Below are 21,661 nucleotides of genomic sequence, written 5' to 3' on the forward strand. Positions count from 1 at the left end.
GTCGGTGATGCCATCCAACCATCTCGTCCTCTGTTGTCCCCTTCTCCTGCCTTCAATCTTTCCCAGCATCAGGGTCTTTTCTATTGAGTCGGCTCTTCACATCAAGTGGCCAAAGAATTGGAGCTTCAGCTTCAGCATCAGTCCTTCCAATGAATATTTCAGGACTGATTTCCTTTACTGGTTTCATCTCCTTGCAGGCCAAGGGACTCTCAAGAGTCTTCTCCAACACCACAGCTCAAAAGCATCAATCCTTCTGCACTCAGCCTTCTTTATGATCCAACTCTTACATCCATACATGACTACTGGAAAAACCATAGCTTTGACTAGATGGACCTTTGTCAGTAATGTCTCTGCTTTTTAATACACTATAGTATAGGTTTGTCATAGCTTTTCTTCCAAGGAGCAAGTTTAATTTCATGGCTAGAGTCACCATCTGCAGTGATTTTGGAGCCCAGGAAAATACTCTGTCACTGTTTCCATTGTTTCCCCATCTATCTGACATGAAGTGATGAGACTGAATGGCATGATCTTTGTTTCTTGAATGTTGAGTTTTAAGCCAGCTTTTCCCCTCCCCTCTTTCGCCTTCATCAAGAGGCTCTTTAGTTCCTCTTCACTTTCTGCATAAGGGTGGTGTCATCTGCATATTTGATGTTACTGATATTTCTCCCAGCAACCTTGATTCCAGTTTGTCCTTCATCCAGCCTGGCATTTCACATGATGTACTCTGCACAGAAGTTAAATAAGCAGGATGACAATATACAGTCTTGACATACTCCTTTCCCAATTTGGAATCAGTCAGTTGTTCCATGTCTAGTTCTAAATACTGCCTCTTGACCTGCATATAGTTTATCAGGAAGTAGGCAAGGTGGTCTGGTATTCCCATTTCTTGAAGAATTTTCCAGTTTGTTGTGATCCACACAAAGGCTTTAGCATATGGAATGAAGTAGAAGTAGATGTTTTTCTAGAATTCTCTTGCTTTTTCTATGACTCAACAGATACTAGCAATTTGATCTCTGGCTCCTCTGCCTTTTCTAAATCCAGCTTGTACATCTGGTAATTCTTGGTTCATGCACTGTTGAAGCCTAGCTTGTAGGATTTTGAGCATTACTTTGCTAGCATGTGAAATGAATGCAATTGTGCAGTATTTTGAACATTCTTTGGCACTGCCCTTCCTTGGGATTATTTCAGAATATCAAAAGCCGAACACAACATCTTGCTAAAAATAATTATATTTAGGGACAGAAGATTTTTATATTAAAAGTAACATATTTCAGAGTAAAATACAAAATTCATAATGACTGGGATGTATCATTCCCTGTATATACATATTATTTTTCTCTGGCTCCTTTTATTGTTTACTGTTTATTGTTGCATTTCAGCAGTCATGATGATGTGCTTAAGTGAGGAGTTTTTATATTAACCTGTTTGGGGTTTGAAGGGCTTCTTCAGTTCAGTTCAGTTGGTCAGTCATGTCCAACTCTTTGCGACCCCATGAAGCACAGCACACCAGGCCTCCCTGTCTATCACCAACTCCCGGAGTTTACCCAAACTCATGTCCATTGAGTCAGTGATGCCATCCAACCATCTCATCCTCTGTTGTCCCCTTCTCCTCCTGCCCTCAATCTTTCCCAGCATCAGGGTCTTTTCAAATGAGTCAGCTCTTTGCATCAGGTGGCCAAAGTATTGGATTTTCAGCTTTAACATCAGTCCTTCCAATGAACACGCAGGACTATTCTCCTTTAGGATGGACTGGTTGGATCTCCTTGCAGTCCAAGGGACTCTCAAGAGTCTTCTCCAACACCACAGTTCAAAAGCATCAATTCTTCGGGACTCAGCTTTCTTCACAGTCCAACTCTCACATCCATACATGACTACTGGAAAAACCATACTTTGAGTAGATGGACCTTTGTTGACAAAGTAATGTCTCTGCTTTTTAATTTGCTGTCTGGGTTGGTCATAACTTTCCTTCCAAGGAGTAAGCGTCTTTTAATTTCATGGCTGCAAAAACCATCTGTGGTGATTTTGGAGCCCCCCAAAATAAAGTCATCCACTGTTTCCCCATCTATTTGCCATGAAGTGATGGGACCAGATGCCATGATGTTAGTTTTCTGAATGTTGAGTTTTAAGCCAACTTTTTCACTCTCCTCTTTCACTTTCATCAAGAGGCTCTTTAGTTCTTCTTCACTTTCTGCCATAAGGGTGGTGTCATCTGCATATCTGAGATTATTGATATTTCTCCTGGGAATCTTGATTCCAGCTTGTGCTTCATCCAGTCCAGCATTTCACATGATGTACTCTGCATATAAGTTAAATAAGCAGGGTGACAATATACAGCCTTGACGTACTCCTTTTTCTATTTGGAACCAGTCTGTTGTTCCATGTCCAGTTCTAACTGTTGCTTCTTGACCTAGGTCTGTACAATTTTTTTCATCAAATTCAGAAAAATTTCAGCCATTTTCCAACTATCTTTTCTTTCCCATTCTCTGTCCCTCTTTTCTTTTTGGGACTCCAATTACATGTAAGTTAGACTGCTTGAAATTGTCCCACAGATCATGAAGGCTCTACTCTTTTTTTTTTCTTCTTCAGGTTAGTTAATTTCTATTTATTTATCTTTTCAGTTCACTGATTCTTTTTCCCAATTGTCTTCTATCTTCTGTTACGATCAGTGATTTTTTTCATTTTAGTTGTATTTTCAACTCTAGAATTTTCAGTTGGTTCTTTTTTTGTTATTTTCATTTCTTTGTGGGATTCTCTACCTGTTCATTTATTATGATTTTATTTCCCTCAAGCCCTTAAATATGCTTATAACTCTTAAAGTCCTTTTCATTTTAATATCTGGATTATCTCAGGTTCAGTATATAGTGACTGATTTTTGTCTTGACTTATATTTTCTTCTTTCTTTACATTATTAAATTTTTATGGTATAATGGACATTTTAAATGATGTTAGAGACTCCATATTCTGTTCCTTTGAAGAGTGTTGATTTATATTATAAATGAACAATTAACTTTGCCGAAATTAATAAAACTCTAAACTTTTATCCTTTGGAGTACATAGCATCGGAAATCTCTGCATTCAGTTCTTTCAAATTCTGCTTTTCTCTTAGGTACCATGAAGTCTACTCTATGCATATACATTTCAGTAGCCAGATAAGTATCTGGTTGGCATTTTTACACAGATTTCTGGCACTTCTTACCAGGATGTCTCTCTTATACAGGGCAGGCAATGGGTAAGTAAGTTGGCTTTTTCATGTAAGATTTATCAAAATTTACTTGGAATTAATTTTTATTATCTATACAGATTCAGAGACATTACTTTGCCAACAAAGGTCCGTCTAGTCAAGGCTATGGTTTTTCCTGTGGTCATGTATGGATGTGAGAGTTGGACTGTGGAGAAGGCTGAGCGCTGAAGAATTGATGCTTTTGAACTGTGGTGTTGGAGAAGACTCTTGAGAGTCCCTTGGACTGCAAGGAGATCCAACCAGTCCATTCTGAAGGAGATCAGCCCTGGGATTTCTTTGGAAGGAATGATGCTAAAGCTGAAACTCCAGTACTTTGGCCACCTCATGCAAAGAGTTGACTCATTGGAAAAGACTCTGATGCTGGGAAGGATTGGGGGCAGGAGGAGAAGGGGATGACAGAGGATGAGATGGCTGGATGGCATCACTGACTCAATGGACGTGAGTCTGAGTGAACTCCGGGAGTTGGTGATGGATAGGGAGGCCTGGCGTGCTGCGATTCATGGGGTCGCAAAGAGTCAGACACGACTGAGCGACTGATCTGATTTGATCTGATCTGATACAGATTCCCTAATAGAAAAATTAAATGCAAAGCTGCTATTAAACCTTTCTCTACTACCTAAAAAATCAGAAAGATTAAAATATACCTGGAAGGTGATATCATAATAAAAATATGTTCAAGAATTGAGTGACTCATAGCTTATTATTATGACAAAATCACACAAGATATTAAATATCAAACAGTAAAAAAAAAAAAAGCTTCAGAAGACATTGATTTAAGAAAGAAGGTTGTTACCAACCACATTTGTCCTAAGTTGGTATAATTAAATGTGAACATTTCCTCTGTCCCTTTAAAGAATCTAAAGGCTCAATAATATTGACATTTGTTATTTTATAAGATACACATGGACTTAAGTGTTGTTGAGAGGGCTTTCGTTTTGTTGGATTAACATTTCTACTAGGGTTGGAAATAGTTAAGATGAGAATCAAAGTCACTGAGGCTTATGGTGTTTCAATGTTCCAAATAGGAAATGTACTTAGTTTGTATATTTTGACTGTTCAGTAAAAAGCTATATAAATCTAACTACAAGTTTAATTTAAAGATATATTAGGGAAATACACTTGAAAACTACATATACTGCTTTTCCTAGAGAAAGGGAGAAAATGGTTGGTTGGTATAAAGTTTATCTTCCTTTAACAGCAGGTCCCCATGAAAAGCTAAAACCTTCTCCAAGAGAAGAGACAGGAAGAGGATGCAGACTAGTTCCTTCTGATATGCTATGAAGTTGAAAAGTTTACCAAGCAGTGTGTACATAGTAGCAAAATCTCAGAAGGAGCCACTTTGACCTGGGGAAATGTTCCTGAAATATTCTGCCATCAGAGCATTTGTTTATTCTCTGGCGTTTCCTTTCCAAAAATATAAATAAAAACTATTGCTGACAGGTTCCTTGCCTCTTCACTCATGCAGTTTATCAGTGTTTCTTAATCTTTTTTTTTTCTTTGTTGTCCCCCAAAGGAGCCATTTGTAGACTACTGTTTTCCTAGTCACCTCCCATGAAGTTTTTATATTACAGATGTATATCTGTTTATGTACAATGACCCTTTGGAGGGCCACAAACCATTATAATTAGTGTCTAAAATTTTTTTTTACCTTCATCCCAAGAAGTAATTTTCCCCCTTGGGAGTGATTTGCCCCATTAAGAAACATAGAGTACACCAAGAAAATTAGGTGAGTTCCAATTATAACTTCAAGGGCCAAAGGAAGGCAGTTCACAAAAAGGGGATGTAAAATTCATTATCTCTGAAAGCTGAATCATAATATTCTAAACCTCTTATGGTGATCTCCAGATAGAAGTTTCTTATTGGGGATGATGTTAAGGAACAATAAAAAAAAACAATGTATATGCATGGGTTAAAATAGCACTTGAAAACATCTGAGTACAATACTGCTATATTAATATTTAGAATGGATAACCAACAAGGACCTACTGTATAGCACATGGAACTCTGCTCCCTCCTGGATGGGAGGGGAGTTTGGGGAGAATGGATATACATATCTGTATGGCTGAGTTCCTTCTCTGTTCACCTGAAACTATCACAACATTGTTAACTGGCTATACCCCAATACAAAATAAAAAGTTTTTTAAAAAAAGTGAGCACAGAAAATGAAATTAATTGTAGGGGTCAGATAATTCAAGCTTTAAAAGGGAAATTTTCAGTAAAACCCTTATCAGAGTAATAAACTGGATTTTTATCTCCACTGAAACTAGTTCTCATTTTTTTTATTAACTAGGCTTTTAAAAGAAATGTAAATACAAAATATAAAAATATGAAAGGAATACAAAGTTATAATTACTGAATTCATTTGCTAGTTCTGATATTTACTCTTTAAAAAATGTATGTTTCTTATATAAAGATAGCTTAAAGGAGGCAAAAACTTGTTGAATTAATACTGACCTTAGATAATGAAAAATTTTAAACTATGGCCTAAAACACAAAATAGAAGTTTCTTAGACGAAATAATTAAACATAAAATACTTCAGCTTATGAAAAAAAGAAAATAAAGGTGTAAAAATATTCATAGTTGTATACATCCAAAACAGCTGAAAGACGATTGTGAAGAGATATTTGTACACTCATGTTCATTGAAGTATGATTCACAATAGCCTTCAGGTAGAAACAACCTAAATGTCAACAAATGAACGAATAATGAAAATGTGGTAGTTACAACAGTACAGAATATTTTTCAGCCTTCAAAAAAAGGAAATCCTGCCACATGTCACAACACAGATGAACTTTGAGAAACATGACAAATGAACTAAACCAGTAACACAAAGTCAAATATGCATGTTACCACTTGTAACACAGTCAAACAGAAAGTAGACTATGGTTAGCTGGGGCGCAGGAGGAGGAGAAAATGGGGAGCTGCTGTTCAATAGGTATAAACACCACTTTTGCAAGATGAATATGTTCTAGATATCTGTCACATAACAATGTACAGATAATTTACTATACTGTACACTTACAGACAGGATGGTAAATTTTATGTGCTTTTTACACTGGGTTAAACAAAATATATTATTAACAGTCACCTCTTTTTTACTTTTTAAATGTGGCTACTAGGAAATTTAAATTATATATGTGGCTAGCATTACATTTCTTTCAGACAGTGCTGCTCTAATCTCATGTTAGTCGTAATAACTGAAACTAATTATAATTAAAATAGTGCCACCTGCAGGACCTCTCCTAATTACCCAAGACCAGGGGGATATGAGCCCTGTGTACCTCCATTGCTCTTTATGCTTATATCATAGTACTATTTCATTATATTTCAATTATTTCTCATTCTACCAGATTGAAAAATTTCTTGAAGAAATAGACTGGATTAAAAAAAAAATTGTTGTTGTTCAGTTGCTCAGTTGGGTCTGACTCTTTGCAACCCCATGGACTGCAGCATTCCAGACTTCCCTGTCCTTCACTACTTCCCAGAATTTGCTCAAACTCATGTCCATTGAGTTGGTGATACCATCCAACCATCTCATCCTCTGTCATCCCCTTTTCCTCCTGCTTTCGACCCCAGCATCAGGATATTTGCCAATAAGTTGGGTCTTTGCATCAGGTGGCCAAATAATTGTAGTTTCAGCTTCAACATCAGTCCTTCCAGTGAATACTGAGGGTTGATTTCCTTCAGGATTGACTGATTTGATCTCCTTGTTGTCCAAGGGACTCATAAGAGTCTTCTCCAGCACTACAGTTCAAAGGCATTGATTCTTTGGCACTCTGCCTTTTTTACTGTCCAGCTCTCACATCCATACATGACTACTGGAAAAGCCATAGCTTTGACTAGATGGACCTTAGTTGGCAAAGTAGTCTCTGCTTTTTAACACTCTGTCTGGGTTAGTCAACAGCTTTTCTTCCAAGGAGCACGTGTCTTTTAATCTCCTGATTGCAGTTGCCATCCACAGTGATTTTAGAGCCCAAGAAAATAAAGTCTATCACTGTTTCCATTGTTTCCCCATCTATTTGACATGAAGTGATGGGACCAGATGCCATGATCTTCATTTTTTGAATGTTGAGTGTTAAGCCAGCTTTTTCCCTCTCCTCTTTTACCTTCAACAAGAGGTTCTTTAGTTCCCCTTCACTTTCTGTCATTAGAGTGGTGTCATCTGCCTATCTGAGATTATTGATATTTCTCCTGGCAATCTTGATTCCAGCTTGTGCTTCATCCAGCCTGGCATTTTGCATGATATACTCTGCATAACTGTTAAATAAGCAGTGTGACAATATACAGCCTTGACGTATTTCTTTCCCAATTTAGAACCAGTCTGCTGCTCCATGTCCAGTTCTAACTATTGCTTCTTGACCTACATACAGGTTTCTCAGGAGGCAGGTAAGGTAGTCTGGTATTCCCATTTCTTTTAGAATATTTCATACTTTGTTGTGATCCACACAGTCAAAGGCTTTAGCATAGTCAATAAAGCTGAAGTAGATGTTTTTCTGGAATTCTCCTGGTTTTTCTGTGTTGTGCTGTGCTTAGTCATTCAGTTGTGTCTGACTCTTTGTGACTCCATGGACCATAGCTCACCAGGCTCCTCTGTCCATGGGGCTTCTCCAGGCAAGAATACTGGAATGGATTGCCATGCCTTCCTCTAGGGGATCTTCCCAACCCAGGGATTGAACCCAGGTCTCCTACATTGCAGGTGGATGCTATACCATCTGAGCGACCAGAAAAGGCCATGCATACAGAGTGGGTAGCCTATCCCTTCTTCAGGGACCTTCCTGAGACAGGAATCAAATTGGGGTCTCCTGCATTTGAACCAATGGATGTTGGCAATTTGATCTCTGCTTCCTCTGCCTTTTCTAAATCCAACTTGAACATTTGGAAGTTCTCGGTTCACATACTATTGAAGCCTAGCTTGAAGGATTTTAAGCATTACCTTGCTGACATGGGAATTAATGCAATTGTGCAGTAGTTTGAACATTTTTTTGGCATTGCCCTTCTTTGGGATTGGAATGAAAAGTGACCTTTTCCAGTCCTGAGGCCACTGCTGAGTTTTCCAAATTTGCTCACCTAGATAAGCATGATGGTCTTATCACTCACCTAGAGCCAGACATCCTGGAGTGTGAAGTCAAACAAAGCTAGTAGAGGTGAAGGAATTCCAGCTAAGCCATTTCAAGTCCTAAAAATCTCTGTATACCCAAATTATAGCAAAGGCACAGAGCAAATATTCAATAAATGTTAAATGAATGAGAATATGCCAATGAATTACTATGAAGTGGATATGAAAGTCACACAAAATTCTGAGCCTATGAATGACTGCAGCAATAGGCAATCATAAATTATATCCACAGTCTTTAAAAAAAATCAAAGAGAATAACAGATTTTTAAAGTTCCAATTTGTTACAGAAAAAAAGGACATTAAAATCTACAGTTTTCTCACCTGAAGTCAGATTCCTAGCCGTACTCTGTGATTTCTGCATTTCAGTAGATTTAAAATTGAGATCATCCTGCATCATTTTCAGCTCTTGATTGGTGATAGAGGATATCTGTTTCATACGATTTATATTCTGTATTTGCAGAAACATAAAAGTGGAAAAAATTCCATTAATTTAACTTTCCAGTAAAACTCTTAAAAATGCTGCTAAAGGACTGGATGTTTTGAAATATATCATTCATTACATATATATATATATTTTATAAAAGAAAACATGATATTCAAAGTCAAATTTCTCAGTAAGGAGAGGTTAAATTAAAATTCAGAATTGTTTCTTTTACATTTGCTTTATTTCACTGTAGAAAGATTCAACTATGCTATTATAGGAACTAATTGGATTTTAAAAACACTTAGAATATTGAAAAGAGATCATGTATTTTTTCTCCTATGGTACCACACAATAGTAGCTGCTCAATAAACATTTTTTGAGGAATCAAGGTATTCATTAGGTATCCTGTGCTCTTACATAATAGTGAACATTTGCGGTTTTTGAGCTGTATTTATAAGGTAACCACAGTAAAAATAATGAGGACAGTAAGACTGGCACATGGCACTTACTCGACTGCTGTGCTCCAAAAGCGAAACAATGCTGGCTTCTATCTGTGCCTTCCTTTCCAGTTCCTGGTTCTTAGTGTCCTCAAAAGTCTCAATAAAAGCTGTCGATTGAAAAATATGATGAAAGGCTACTATTGGTATAACTAAACACTATATAAGCTCTGATTTGTAGGTCTGAGGAATACTTTTTAGAAGTTCAAAGCAAATTTTTAACTATCACTTTAATTTTTTAACCCAAGGGTAACTAAATTACTCAATAAGAACATTTCTACATACTTTCAATCTTTTAAAGTTTAACTACTATGATCTTAATACAAATACACTAAATATTTATAAATGCAGGCTCAGAAGCAACAGCTGATAAGATGGAGATGAGAAAAATTCCTATGGTTTTACACTAGTATCTCATTGATACAGCTACAATTATTAACATCTGTAATTGGCCACTAACTTTACTTCTGAAAATACTACTATACCTTTTTTGCCTGAAAATTGAGCATTTTCCTTGTAATGCCAAAATAGTCTCAACTGAATAAATTTAGTGATTTATTCAGATTATAAATAAATATTCTAAGACATCATTCTTAATATAAAATTAGTATATAATTTTCTCTTATTAACATTCTTAAAATATTTCTATGGATCTTCCAAAAATTAACTTAAAATAATTTTACTATTTGCATGAAACAACAAATTAATTTTGAGGTAGTTTTTGGTACTTGTTGAGATTTTTAAAGTAGTCTTGCTGCTACTGCTGCTGCTGCTGCTAAGTTGCTTCAGTCGTGTCCGATTCTGTGCGACCCCATAGATGGCAGCCCACCAGGCTCCTCCGTCCCTGGGATTCTCCAGGGAAGAACACTGGAGTGGGTTGCCATTTCCTTCTCCAATGCATGAAAGTGAGAAGTGAAAGTGAAGTCGCTCAGTCGTGTCCGACTCTTTGCAACCCCATGGACTGCAGCCTACCAGGCTCCTCCATCCATGGGATTTTCCAGGCAAGAGTACTGGAGTGGGGTGCCATTGCCTTCTCCGAAAGTAGTCTTGGGATATTGTTAAACCAGAGTTGGCCATTACTGATTTATAACATGCTTCTATGAAGGTAACAACTGACATCAGACTTACAAAAATGTAAAATTCTAGAAAAATGATAATTTAAAAGAGACTAGTAATCATTAATATAGTAAATTTTTATAAACTTTTGAATGTACAACATAAAGTCAACATCTATTTACAAAGTTAAAATTCAGATTTTTTAAAAAAAAAGTGAACGAGAAGCCACAACAGAAGTTTCAGTTAGTGACAGAACCAAGAAACAAAATCAGAGATGAGGGCTAATATATAACGAGTTAGGTATTATGAAAAGCATAAAAAAGGTGAAAGATATTAAGGGTAAAGCATGTAAAAGAGAACATCCAATGTTCAATCAACGAGTGGTCTATAGACTCTCTATACAGACTATAAATGTAAATATTAGCTTTTGTATCCCTAACATACAATCGTACACACGTATACACATGTACAAAATCTTTATATAATTCTCTACCCATCCCTAAACTATGTTAGATATTTAGTAATACTTCAAGTCAAATGCTTTGAATGTCCACACTTCTGCACTTATTATTAGTCACTGTATCTTCCCAAAGTGAGATCTCTGATTTAGTATAAATGAACAACTATCTGAGAATATATTTTCACATCTCTAAGATTATCACTTACTGTCCATATTTTCCTCCCTCTTTTTTAGCTCCTTGTACTTCTGATTCATTTCACCTACAAGCAATAAAAGAAAATAACATTAATTAAAAACTCCAGTTACAGTACTCAAAATTAGAAATATCTCTTAGGTTCTCTATATGATATTAGTCATTACATATTCAGAGTTTAACATTAATGTTCAATTAGGTGAGATTCATTTAAATTGATTTTATTTTAAAAGTTATATATTTATATGCTTGACAACTTGGTAAAAAACAATCTCCTTAGTGGAAAGAACTGAAAAGGTCTCCAAAGGTTCTCTATTTTAGTTCCAATTTCAACCTACACATGAACACAATGGTGATGGGAAATATATACTCCCACAGAAGTTCATCTCATCTCTGAATAGCTCACAACAGCAAACAAAATAGCAGGGTTAGTGTCCTCACAGAACTTAAAGTCTAAGGATTTAACAATTTATGGATGTGAGAGTTGGACTGTGAATAAGGCTGAGCGCCAAAGAATTGATGCTTTTGAACTGTGGTGTTGGAGAAGACTCTTGAGAGTCCCTTGGACTGCAAGGAGATCTAACCAGTCCATTCTGAAGGAGACCAGCCCTGGGATTTCTTTGGAAGGAATGATGCTAAAGCTGAAACTCCAGTACTTTGGCCACCTCATGCAAAGAGTTGACTCATTGGAAAAGACTCTGATGCTGGGAGGGATTGGGGGCAGGAGGAGAAGGGGATGACAGAGGATGAGATGGCTGGATGGCATCACTGACTCGATGGACATGAGTTTGGGTAAACTCCGGGAGTTGGTGATGGACAGGGAGGCCTGGCTGTGGTTCATGGGGTTGCGAAGAGTCGGACACAACTGAGCAACTGAACTGAACTGAACTGAAGTGCTATTAGATGAAAGTAAAGGATGTTACAGCAGTACACAGCAAAGACAATCTAGTTTGGGGATTCAGGAAATTTTTCTCTAAAGAAGTAATATTTAACATGTGTGCGTTATAAAGAAAGGATGAATAGGAGTTACTGGGTCAAATTATAGAAGAAGTTCAAAATCAAAGCATTATAAGTACTGAAAATCGAATGTGAGGATGAATATGGTAGCACAAAGAACTGAGAGAGAATATGAAGAGAAAAAGTGGTACAAAAATGAGGTAGAAGAGGGTGGGATGAATTGAAAGAGTAGCATTGACATACATACACCACCATGTGTAAAACAGATATCCATTGGGAAACTGCTGCATAGTACGGGGAGAGCTCAGCTCTGTGCTCTATGATGACCAAGAGGGGTGGCATGGGGGAGGTTGAGAGGGAGGCTCAAGAGGGAGGGGATATTTGTATACTTACAGCTGATTCGCACTGTTGTACAGGAGAAACTAATACAACATTGTAAAGCAATTATACTCCCATTAAAAAAAAATAGATGAGGTAGGTTATGAGAGACCTTATATGGAATATGTTATAAACGTTTGGATTTTCTCCTAAGGACAATGGTAAGATTATTGAAGAATTTTAAGAAGAGGAATAAAATTATCAATTTGCATTTCTGAAAAATATTTCTTATCAGGAGAATAAAAGTAGAAGATTGGAGACAGTAAGACCAGTTAGGAGGTTGTCACAATGACCCAGTTGACAGATGAAGACTGACCAGTGGCAATTAGGATATAAGGTAGAGACTTTTTTTTTTTTTTTTGAGACATTTAAGAGCTAGAGTGAATTGATTGTGGTGAGGGTTGGAGATGGAGAACTCAAGTATGACTCCCAGGTTTCTGTCTTGGGCAACTGAGGACATTGTCATATTAGTTACTTAAAGAAAGAAAAAAGTAAGTTGAGGAAGAAGTTGCTTGAAGTAATTCTAGACAAGTTGTATTTAATATATGTGAAACACATGATTAAAAGGGCAAAAATCCAAGACCCAAACACAAGGACAAAATTTGACATTTTATAGCTGCATGAAGGGGATCATTAGTAAAACTAGATCATGATTATTTTAGAAAAACAGGATTTTTAGTATAACAAAAATTGAGATTTGGAGGCCCAGGGCCATTTTCCTCAACTAGTAAGATGGCTGCAGTCCTGTGCTCCCAGGATCCCAGGTAGAGAAAATAGAATAGATTTGTGCTTGCTCCAATCTTCAGTTTCTTCATTAAAGTCATTTGGTTCTCAGCATTCCGGAGAAGCTAAGGAATTTTACTAAGATGATGCCCAGCAAAAATGGAGAGAATAAGAGATTTCTAAGGGGGCTCCTGATAAGAAGCTGACATTTAGAACGACTTTCAGAAGAAGGATTCGAAGAGAATGGGGGAGTCAACAGTTAAAGACTAGAGGCTAAAAACCGACTGGTCAGCCTGTGTTCTATATAGCCTCCTATTAAGTATACCGTTTTGCCAGGTGCCAACTAAAAGAGCAATAATGCTAGGGAGTGAAGTAGATAGAGTAGAGCCCCTAATTACATGGCACCGATAAATTTCCACTTGTATACTTGCTTGGGTAGGAAGTGAGCTGCCCATATATAAAGGTGATGGCAAAGTCAGAGACTCAAGTTGGCAGACAGCTTTTCTGCTTTCAGGTCTGAAAACAGTTTTCCCAAATTCATTAAGGATAGCCCTTACACAGAAAAAAAAAAAAAAAAAACTTGTCAAGGCCCCCACAACAGTGTGTGTGTGTGTGTGTGTGTGTGTGTGTGTGTGTGTGTGCGCGCACATGTGTGCGCGCTAGTCACTTGCTCGTGTCTGAGTCTTTGTGACCCCATGGACTGTAGCCTGCCAGGCTCCTCTGCCCATGAATTCTCCAGGCAAGAATACTAGAGTAGATAGGTAGTTTTCCCTTCTCCAGGGGATCTTCCTGACCCAGGGACTGAACCAGGTATCCTGCATTTCAGGCAGATTCTTTGGCATCTTAGCTAGCAGGGAAGCCCACAATAGTACTCATAGTAAAAATCTGAAAGCAACTGAATAAGGATAGTAAATACCCAGCCATGAATTCCCAGCCAGGGAATACTCAGAACCAACGGGAAACATTTGGTTCAATCTGACTAAGGTTTTGAATGCATTAACATTACTGAACTACTACTCAGTTCAGATGAACAACAATGGTCTCAGCATACTGATGCAGCATGATTAGTTTGATAAGGGGAACAGGAGGGATCTTTTTTTTAACTTGTAATAATAAAGTTTGTGTATGATTAAATTTTTTAAAAAATACATGTAAATGCATTAAGATTAGTCTTATAATGATGTTACCATTCAATTATTCGTAGCATTAGTTTTTTGGATGAGAAACAAACAGAGAATATGAACTTCTTATAGCATACATGATCTGGAATATCCTCATAGGAAGCTGATATACACGCAAATGTTAAATAACATGTGTGAAGTAGCAGAAAAGTTAGCATTTGCTAAATCTGTCATGGCCTAGGTTTCTAAGAAACTCTTAGCCCTTGTGTGGCTGTGTGAGAAGTTGTCCTCTTGGGAGACTGGTCAGGCATTAAGGGATTAAAAAAGAAGGCCTGTATCGTAGGCTTTACAGGACTTTAATAACCATTTTATCTTTCCTCTTCTAAACTTAAGAGAATTTTCTACACAGGATGTTTTCAGTTTCTCATCTTGCTTGTTTGTTTCTCATCGGGCTTCCCTGGTGGCTCAGAGGTAAAGCATCTGCCCGCGATGCGGGAGACCTGGGTTTGATTCCTGGGTTGGTAAGATCCCCTGGAGAAGGAAATGGCAATCCACTCCAGCACTCTTGTCTGGAAAATCCCATGGACGGAGGAGCCTGATAGGCTACAGTTCAATGGGTCGCAAAGAGTCGGACACGACTGAGCGACTCATCTTGCTATTAGACCTCAAGACACATAATCAGGCTTACCCTCCTGCCATTTCAATGACATTGTTCACAGAAAGATCATGATTCCTTAATTATCAAATCCAAGGGGCAGTTTTGAGTTATTTCACTGTGCAATATTTGATACTACTGATACATCCTTCCTTCTTCCAATTCTTTCCCCCTCATGTGTTTTGCTGCTTGCAGAGGCAGCTTTTCTGGTTTTTCTGACTTTCAGATCTTTCCTTCTCTGTCTTCTCTTCACAGATTTCCCTTTCTTCATTTAAATTCCAGATTATTCTCTTAGTTGACTTCTAATGTTACATTCTTTCCTTTTCTCTTTTGCCTTTTGCTTAAGAAGCAAAGTGATAGACATAGGAGAAAAGGAAAGATAAACCCATTTGAATGCAGACTTCCAAAGAATCTCAAGGAGAGATAAGAAAGCCTTCTTCAGCAATCATTGCAAAGAAATAGAGGAAAACAATAGAATGGGAAAGACTAGAGATCTCTTCAAGAAAATTAGATACCAAGGGAACATTTTGTGCAAAGATGGGCACCATAAAGGACAGAAATGGTATGTACCTAACAGAAGCAGAAGATATTAAGAAGAGGTGGCAAGAATTAAGAAGAACTATACAGAAAAGATCTTCACAACCCAGATAATCATGATGGTGTGATCACTCATCTAGAGCCGGACATCCTGGAATGCCAAGTCAAGTGGGCCTTAGGAAGCATCACTAAGAACAAAGCTAGTGGAGGTGATGGAATTCCAGTTGAGCTGTTTCAAATCCTAAAAGATGATGCTGTGAAAGTGCTGCACTCAGTATGCCAGCAAATTTGGAAATCTCAGAATGGCCACAGGACTGGAAAAGGTCAGTTTTCATTCCAATCCCAAAGAAAGGCAATGCCAAAGAACACTCAAAGTACCACAGCTGCCCTAATTTCACATGCCAGCAAATACTCAAAATTCTCCAAAGCAGGCTTCAACAGTACATGAACTGTGAACTTCCAGATGTTCAAGCTTGTTTTAGAAAAGGCAGAGGAACCAGAGATCAAATGGCCATCATCCATTGGATCGTTGAAAAAGCAAAAGTTCCAGAAAAACATCTACTTCTGCTTTGTTGGCAATGTCTAAGCCTTTGGCTATATGGTTCACAACAAACTGTGGAAAATTCTGAAAGAGATGGGAATACCAGAACGCCTGACCTGCCTCCTGAAAAATCTGTATGCAGGTCAAAAAGAAACAGTTAGAATGTAAAATATCATGTATGAAATGAGTTGCCAGTCCAGGTTCGATGCACGATACTGGATGCTTGGGGCTGGTGCACTGGGACGACCCAGAGGGATGGTATGGGGAGGGAGGAGGGTTCAGGATGGGAAACACATGTATACCTGTGGCGGATTCATTTTGATATTTGGCAAAACTAATACAGTTATGTAAAGTTTAAAAATAAAATAAAATTAAAAAAAAAAAAAAAAAGAAACAGTTAGAACTAGACATGGAACAACAGACTGGTTCCAAATCGGGAAAGGAGTACGTCAAAGCTGTATATTGTCACTCTGCTTATTTAACTTATATGCAGAGTACATCATGAGAAATGTTGGACTGGAAGAAGCACAAGCTGGAATCAAGACTGCCGGGAGAAGTATCAATAACCTCAGATATGCAGATGACACCACCCTTATGGCAGAAAGTGAAGAAGAACTAAAGAGCCTCTTGATGAAGGTAAAAGAGAAGAGTGAAAAAGTTGGCTTAAAACTCAACATTCAGAAAACTAACATCATGGCATCTGGTCCCATCACTTCATGGCAAATAGACGGAGAAACAGTGGAAACAGTGACAGACTATTTTTGGGGGCTCCAAAATCACTGCAGATGGTGACTGCAGTCATGAAATTAAAAGACACTTGCTCCTTGGAAGAAAAGTTATGACCAACCTAGACAGCATATTAAAAAGCAGAGACATTACTTTGCCAACAAAGGTCCATTTGGTCAAAGCTATGGTTTTTCCAGTAGTCATGTATGGATGTGAGAGTTGGACTATAATGAAAGCTGAGCGCCGAAGAATTGATGCTTTTGAATTGTAATGTTGGAGAAGACTCTTGAGAGTCCTTTGGACTGCAAGGAGATCCAACCAGTCCATCCTAAAGGAGATTAGTCCTGAATATTCATTGGAAACACTGATACTAAAGCTGAAACTCCAATACTTTGGCCACCTGATGTGAAGAGCTGACTCATTTGAAAAGACCCTGATGCTGGGAAAGATTGAGTGCAAGTGGAGAAGGGGATAACAGAGGATGAGATGGCTGGATGGCATCACTGACTCAATGGACATGAGTTTGGGTAAACTCCGGGAGTTGGTGTTGGACAGGGAGGCCTGGCATGGGGCAGTCCATGGGGTTGCAAAGAGTTGGACATGACTGAGCAACCGAACTGAACTGAATGCTACATTATATCCACGAAAATCCCACTCATTCTTGTGGTTGAAGAACTCTTTGTCTTTTTCCTAATTTTCAGATTGTTTTATCCAATTATTTATTAGATATATTCTTGTGGATACGTTTTAGGACATCCTAACACACAGCATGTATGCATGCATGCTAGTCACTTCAGTCATGTCCAGCTCTTTGCAACCCTATGGACTGTAGCCCGCCAGGCTCCTCTGTCCATGGGATTCTCCAAGCAAGAGTGCTGGAGTGTGATGCCCTTCTCCAGGGGACCTTTCCAACTCAGGGATTGAACCCACATCTCCTGTGGCTCCTGCACTGGCAGGCAGATTCTTTACTCCTGAGCCATTCCATAGTTAAATGCATCAGTCTTCTCCCTCAAAGTCTGTACCCCTCTGTATTCACTACTATGTTTGAAAGCCCTTCACCATCATCATCATGCAAGTCAGAAACCTGGGAGATTCCTACCTGCTACTCCACTCATTCCCATGCTCCAAGTTACCAAAACATGGAGCTGAAAGATATATCTGGTCAATGTCTCCAGCTATACAGCTAGTCAGCTGCATTAGGTAAGACAGACCCCTATATCTTAGCAGATTCCCAAGTTTCAGAAAACCTCCTCCCCCATACCATTGCGGCTAAAAAGAAAAGAGATCGGATCCCTAGTGAACTCCTCTATTTTGTAATTTCTCAGTTGGTGGATTAATATCTGAGCATCCCATGAGAGGCAATGTATAGACATGGGTCATCCTAAAGTAGGGTAAAACACAGGGCTTGTTTTACCTCAGGAAAAAGGTATCTGCCCTTAGGTTTCCTATTATAGAAGCCAACAAGATCATAGACGAGGGAAGTTAATTGGCTGTCACACTGGAGGTGTAAAAAAAGCAGGCCAGCAAAAGGGTCTAATGAAGAGACCAAAGGAGAGGGAAAGGACACGCTCATAAAATGAGGGTTATTTCACAGCTACTTTCAAACTCTGAGTATTTGATGTGACCTTGGAGAAGGGTCTGATCACCATTTTCCAGAATACATAGCTACCCCAATCTTCTCTCCAGTGTACATGGCACGTGCTAGTGACTCCCTGGCCACAAGGCCCCCAAGTCAGCAGACTTACTGATTTTAGAGGAGAAAAAGCAGCAGAGAGCAAATAAAATTAATGCTGAGGGGCAAAAATTAACCCTGAAGGACTTTTGCTGGAAGGACTTTTTCCTTTCTAGCACTTGGGATCCTTCTGAGGCAAGGTAAACCTCCCAGTACTGTTGATATTCAGTACCATCAAGTGTTCCTTATTTGGCATGGTTTCAGCCCCCTTACCATCTGTTCATTCTACTCTTAGTGAATTTCAATCATTTATTCCTTTTACAGTATGATGCTAAAAACAGGATTCCAAACAGACTATCACTTCTCATAGTCTACATATTCATCTTTTGTTAATGCAAAAGGATTAGGATTCCAGCTGTTCTGGAGGCTATATCACATGAATTCATATTGAGCTGTTATCTAAATCCCCTTTAACATTTTCACATATTTTAGTAAGCTATAGCACTTCCTTCTCCCCAACTCCTACTTCAATTTTAATTAGTTTTGTAGTCCTATTAAACTTCAACTTTTTATATCATCTCTTACCTTTTTGTGTATCACTATAGTAGTAAGAAACTAATATATCAAATACTACTAAACTGGTAGGTTAAAATGAGTACATATAGGTTTAATGTTCTCAACTAACTTTTGGCTTCAGTTCAGTTCAGTTCAGTCACTCAGTTGTGTCCAACTCTTTGCGACCCCATGGACTGCAGCACGCCAGTCCTCCCTCTCCATCACCAACTCCCGGAGTTTACTCAAACTCATGTCCATTGATTCGGTGATGCCATCCAACCATCTCATCCTCTTTTGTCCCTTCTACTCCCACCTTCAATCTTTCCCAGCATTAGGGTCTTTTCAAATGAGTCAGCTTTTCACATCAGGTGGCCAAAGTACTGGAGTTTCAGGTTCAGCATCTGTCTTTCCAATGAACATTCAGGCAGGACTGATTTCCTTTAGGATGGACTGGCTGGCTCTCCTTGCAGTCCAAGGGACTCTCAAGAGTCTTCTCCAACACCACAGTTCAAAAGCATCAATTCTTCAGTACTCAGCTTTTTTTTATAGTCCAACTCTCACATCCATACATGACTACTGGAAAAAAACCATAGCCTTGTCTAGACAGACCTTTGTTGACAAAGTAACGTCTCTGCTTTTTAACATGCTGTCTGGGTTGGTCATAACTTTCCTTCCAAGGAGTAAGCATCTTTTAATTTCATGGCTGCAGTCACCATCTGCAGTGATTTTGGAGCCCCCCAAAAAATAAAGTCTGTCACTGTTTCCACTGTTTCTCCATCTATGTGCCATGAAGTGATGGGACCGGATGCCATGATCTTAGTTTTCTGAATATTGAACTTTAAGCCAACTTTTTCACTCTCCTCTTTCACTTTCAAGCTTCACCCAATTTATCAATCATACATTCTCTACAAAATGTTTTAAATTTTGCCAAGAAAGTTTCTTTACAGCTATGTAGACAAAGTCTGGTAATTCTATCTACTAGAGGCATTTAAAATATATACAATAAAAATCCTCTAAATTTGTAAAAGTTAAATTATTGCCTAAAGTCTCACCTTTTCTAAAGAAAAGAGAAAGTACCATTTTAAAAGTTTCTTCAACAGAGTAATGTCAACAAAATCATATGGTCTAATGAGTAATCCTTGACATGTATACTAAATACAATGTTAAGTTCTTAATTATTTCCTAAAGCAGTGGTTATCAAACCTTAGCATGCATCAGAATCATCAGGAGGGTTTGTTGAAACAAACTGCTAAACCGTATTCTCAAGGTTTCATGTTCAGTAGGTTTGGGGTAGAATCCAAGAAGTTTCATTTCTAACAAGTTTCAGATGATGCTAATGTGCCTGGTCTGAAGATAACACCACTATACTAATGAATAGTTTAACCAGTCTCCAAATTGAACACCAAGAAATGACTCATTCTTCACTGAATGTTTATTGAGAAACTAAAGAATAGCAGCATAAAGATGTCATTTGAAATCTCAGAGAGCAGATGGTAAGCTGAAGATGTTATCCTGTATGTTCCAGAGAAAATACTAAGGGGAAAATTCTTTCCAAATATGTTTTGAGAAAATCTCCATGACAGTTATTCAAGTTTCAGTTTATAAATTAATAGCATTAATACTAACAACCAATAACTAACATTTATGCACAATTTTAAAACTGCATGCTATTCTGAGTCATACACATACACACTCACACAGCTGTTCATTTAATCCTCACAGTAACCCTAAGAGGAAGGTAGGTACTATTATTATCTCCCTTTAAAGACGAAGAAACAAAGGTACAGAAAGGTCAAGTAGCATGGCTAAGATCAGCAGGTAAAACAGAACAGCCCAGATTTGAATCCTGGCATTCTGGTTGTAGAACCTGTGCTCTAAAACAAAACTATTCTGTCTTCATAAATTCTATTTTATCTGACAAAATCAGAGAATAAAGCTTCTAACCTGGGCCGTGGAACTATGAGTAGGAAGAAGTAACCTACAGACAAACCAAAGGGTTGTATTTTATGTTTTTACTATTCTTTTTTTTGGCACTCACTAAACATTTAATGGTTGTCTTTTTTACTGTTCTTGAAAGCAGTATATAAATCATGGAATAAACTGAAATGAATTCATTTGAAACTTAAGACAGTAATCTTATGATCCTATAGCATTTTATTATGACATATATTTATAATATTAGAGCTGTTAGATATGTAGATGTCTGTGATATATTGTATTAATAACCACATGACAGTTTGTTTCATCAGTCTCTGGGAAAATACCATACTCTCAAATTGAAGGAATAATTTATAGTTAGTGACGATGTCCAAAAATCCTTCTTGGGGAGATATGTGACTACTTTGTAAACTGTGTTCCTTAAGCCCAGTCTGAGTATGCAGATGTCCAGAAAATTAGCCCCACCTTGTGGATCATCATAGTAACACAGATTCAGGCCTTGGAGAACACTGAATTGTCAGAAAACTATGTATTATCTTGACTGACAAAAACTAATAACTAGCACTGGTGAGGAAACACTTATACACACTGACTTGATGGACTTGAGTCTGAGTGAACTCCGGGAGTTGGTGATGGATAGGGAGGCCTGGCGTGCTGCGATTCACGGGGTCACAAAGAGTTGGACATAACTGAGCGACTGAACTGAACTGAACCGTAGTTGTATAAAATGGTACAACCTTTTCTGGAAAGAAATTTTAAAAAATAATAAAAATTGTATACATAAATAACATTCTATACAAAATTTCACTTCTAGAAATTTAGCCTACAGAAATAAACAAATTAACAAACATGTATGTATCAAGGGGAAAT

At 37.9% G+C, this 21,661-nt stretch overlaps 1 protein-coding gene across 3 annotated transcripts in view; it reads right to left on the bottom strand.

Annotated features, from left to right (window-relative positions):
• The window catches only part of IFT74 (intraflagellar transport 74), a 99,896-nt gene that overhangs the window by 13,012 nt on the left and 65,223 nt on the right, over positions 1 to 21,661 (bottom strand). For all 3 annotated transcript variants that reach the window (XM_055577861.1, XM_055577859.1, XM_055577860.1), the window contains exons 14-16: positions 11,002 to 11,055; positions 9,292 to 9,389; positions 8,680 to 8,806 (exon numbers count right to left, since the gene is read on the bottom strand). In XM_055577861.1, coding sequence (XP_055433836.1) covers positions 8,680 to 8,806; positions 9,292 to 9,389; positions 11,002 to 11,055 — 279 coding nt within the window. The remainder of the gene's footprint in view (positions 1 to 8,679; positions 8,807 to 9,291; positions 9,390 to 11,001; positions 11,056 to 21,661) is intronic.

This window comes from Bubalus kerabau, chromosome 4 (genome assembly GCF_029407905.1).
Source record: "Bubalus kerabau isolate K-KA32 ecotype Philippines breed swamp buffalo chromosome 4, PCC_UOA_SB_1v2, whole genome shotgun sequence".
Taxonomy (NCBI): Eukaryota; Metazoa; Chordata; class Mammalia; order Artiodactyla; family Bovidae; genus Bubalus; species Bubalus kerabau.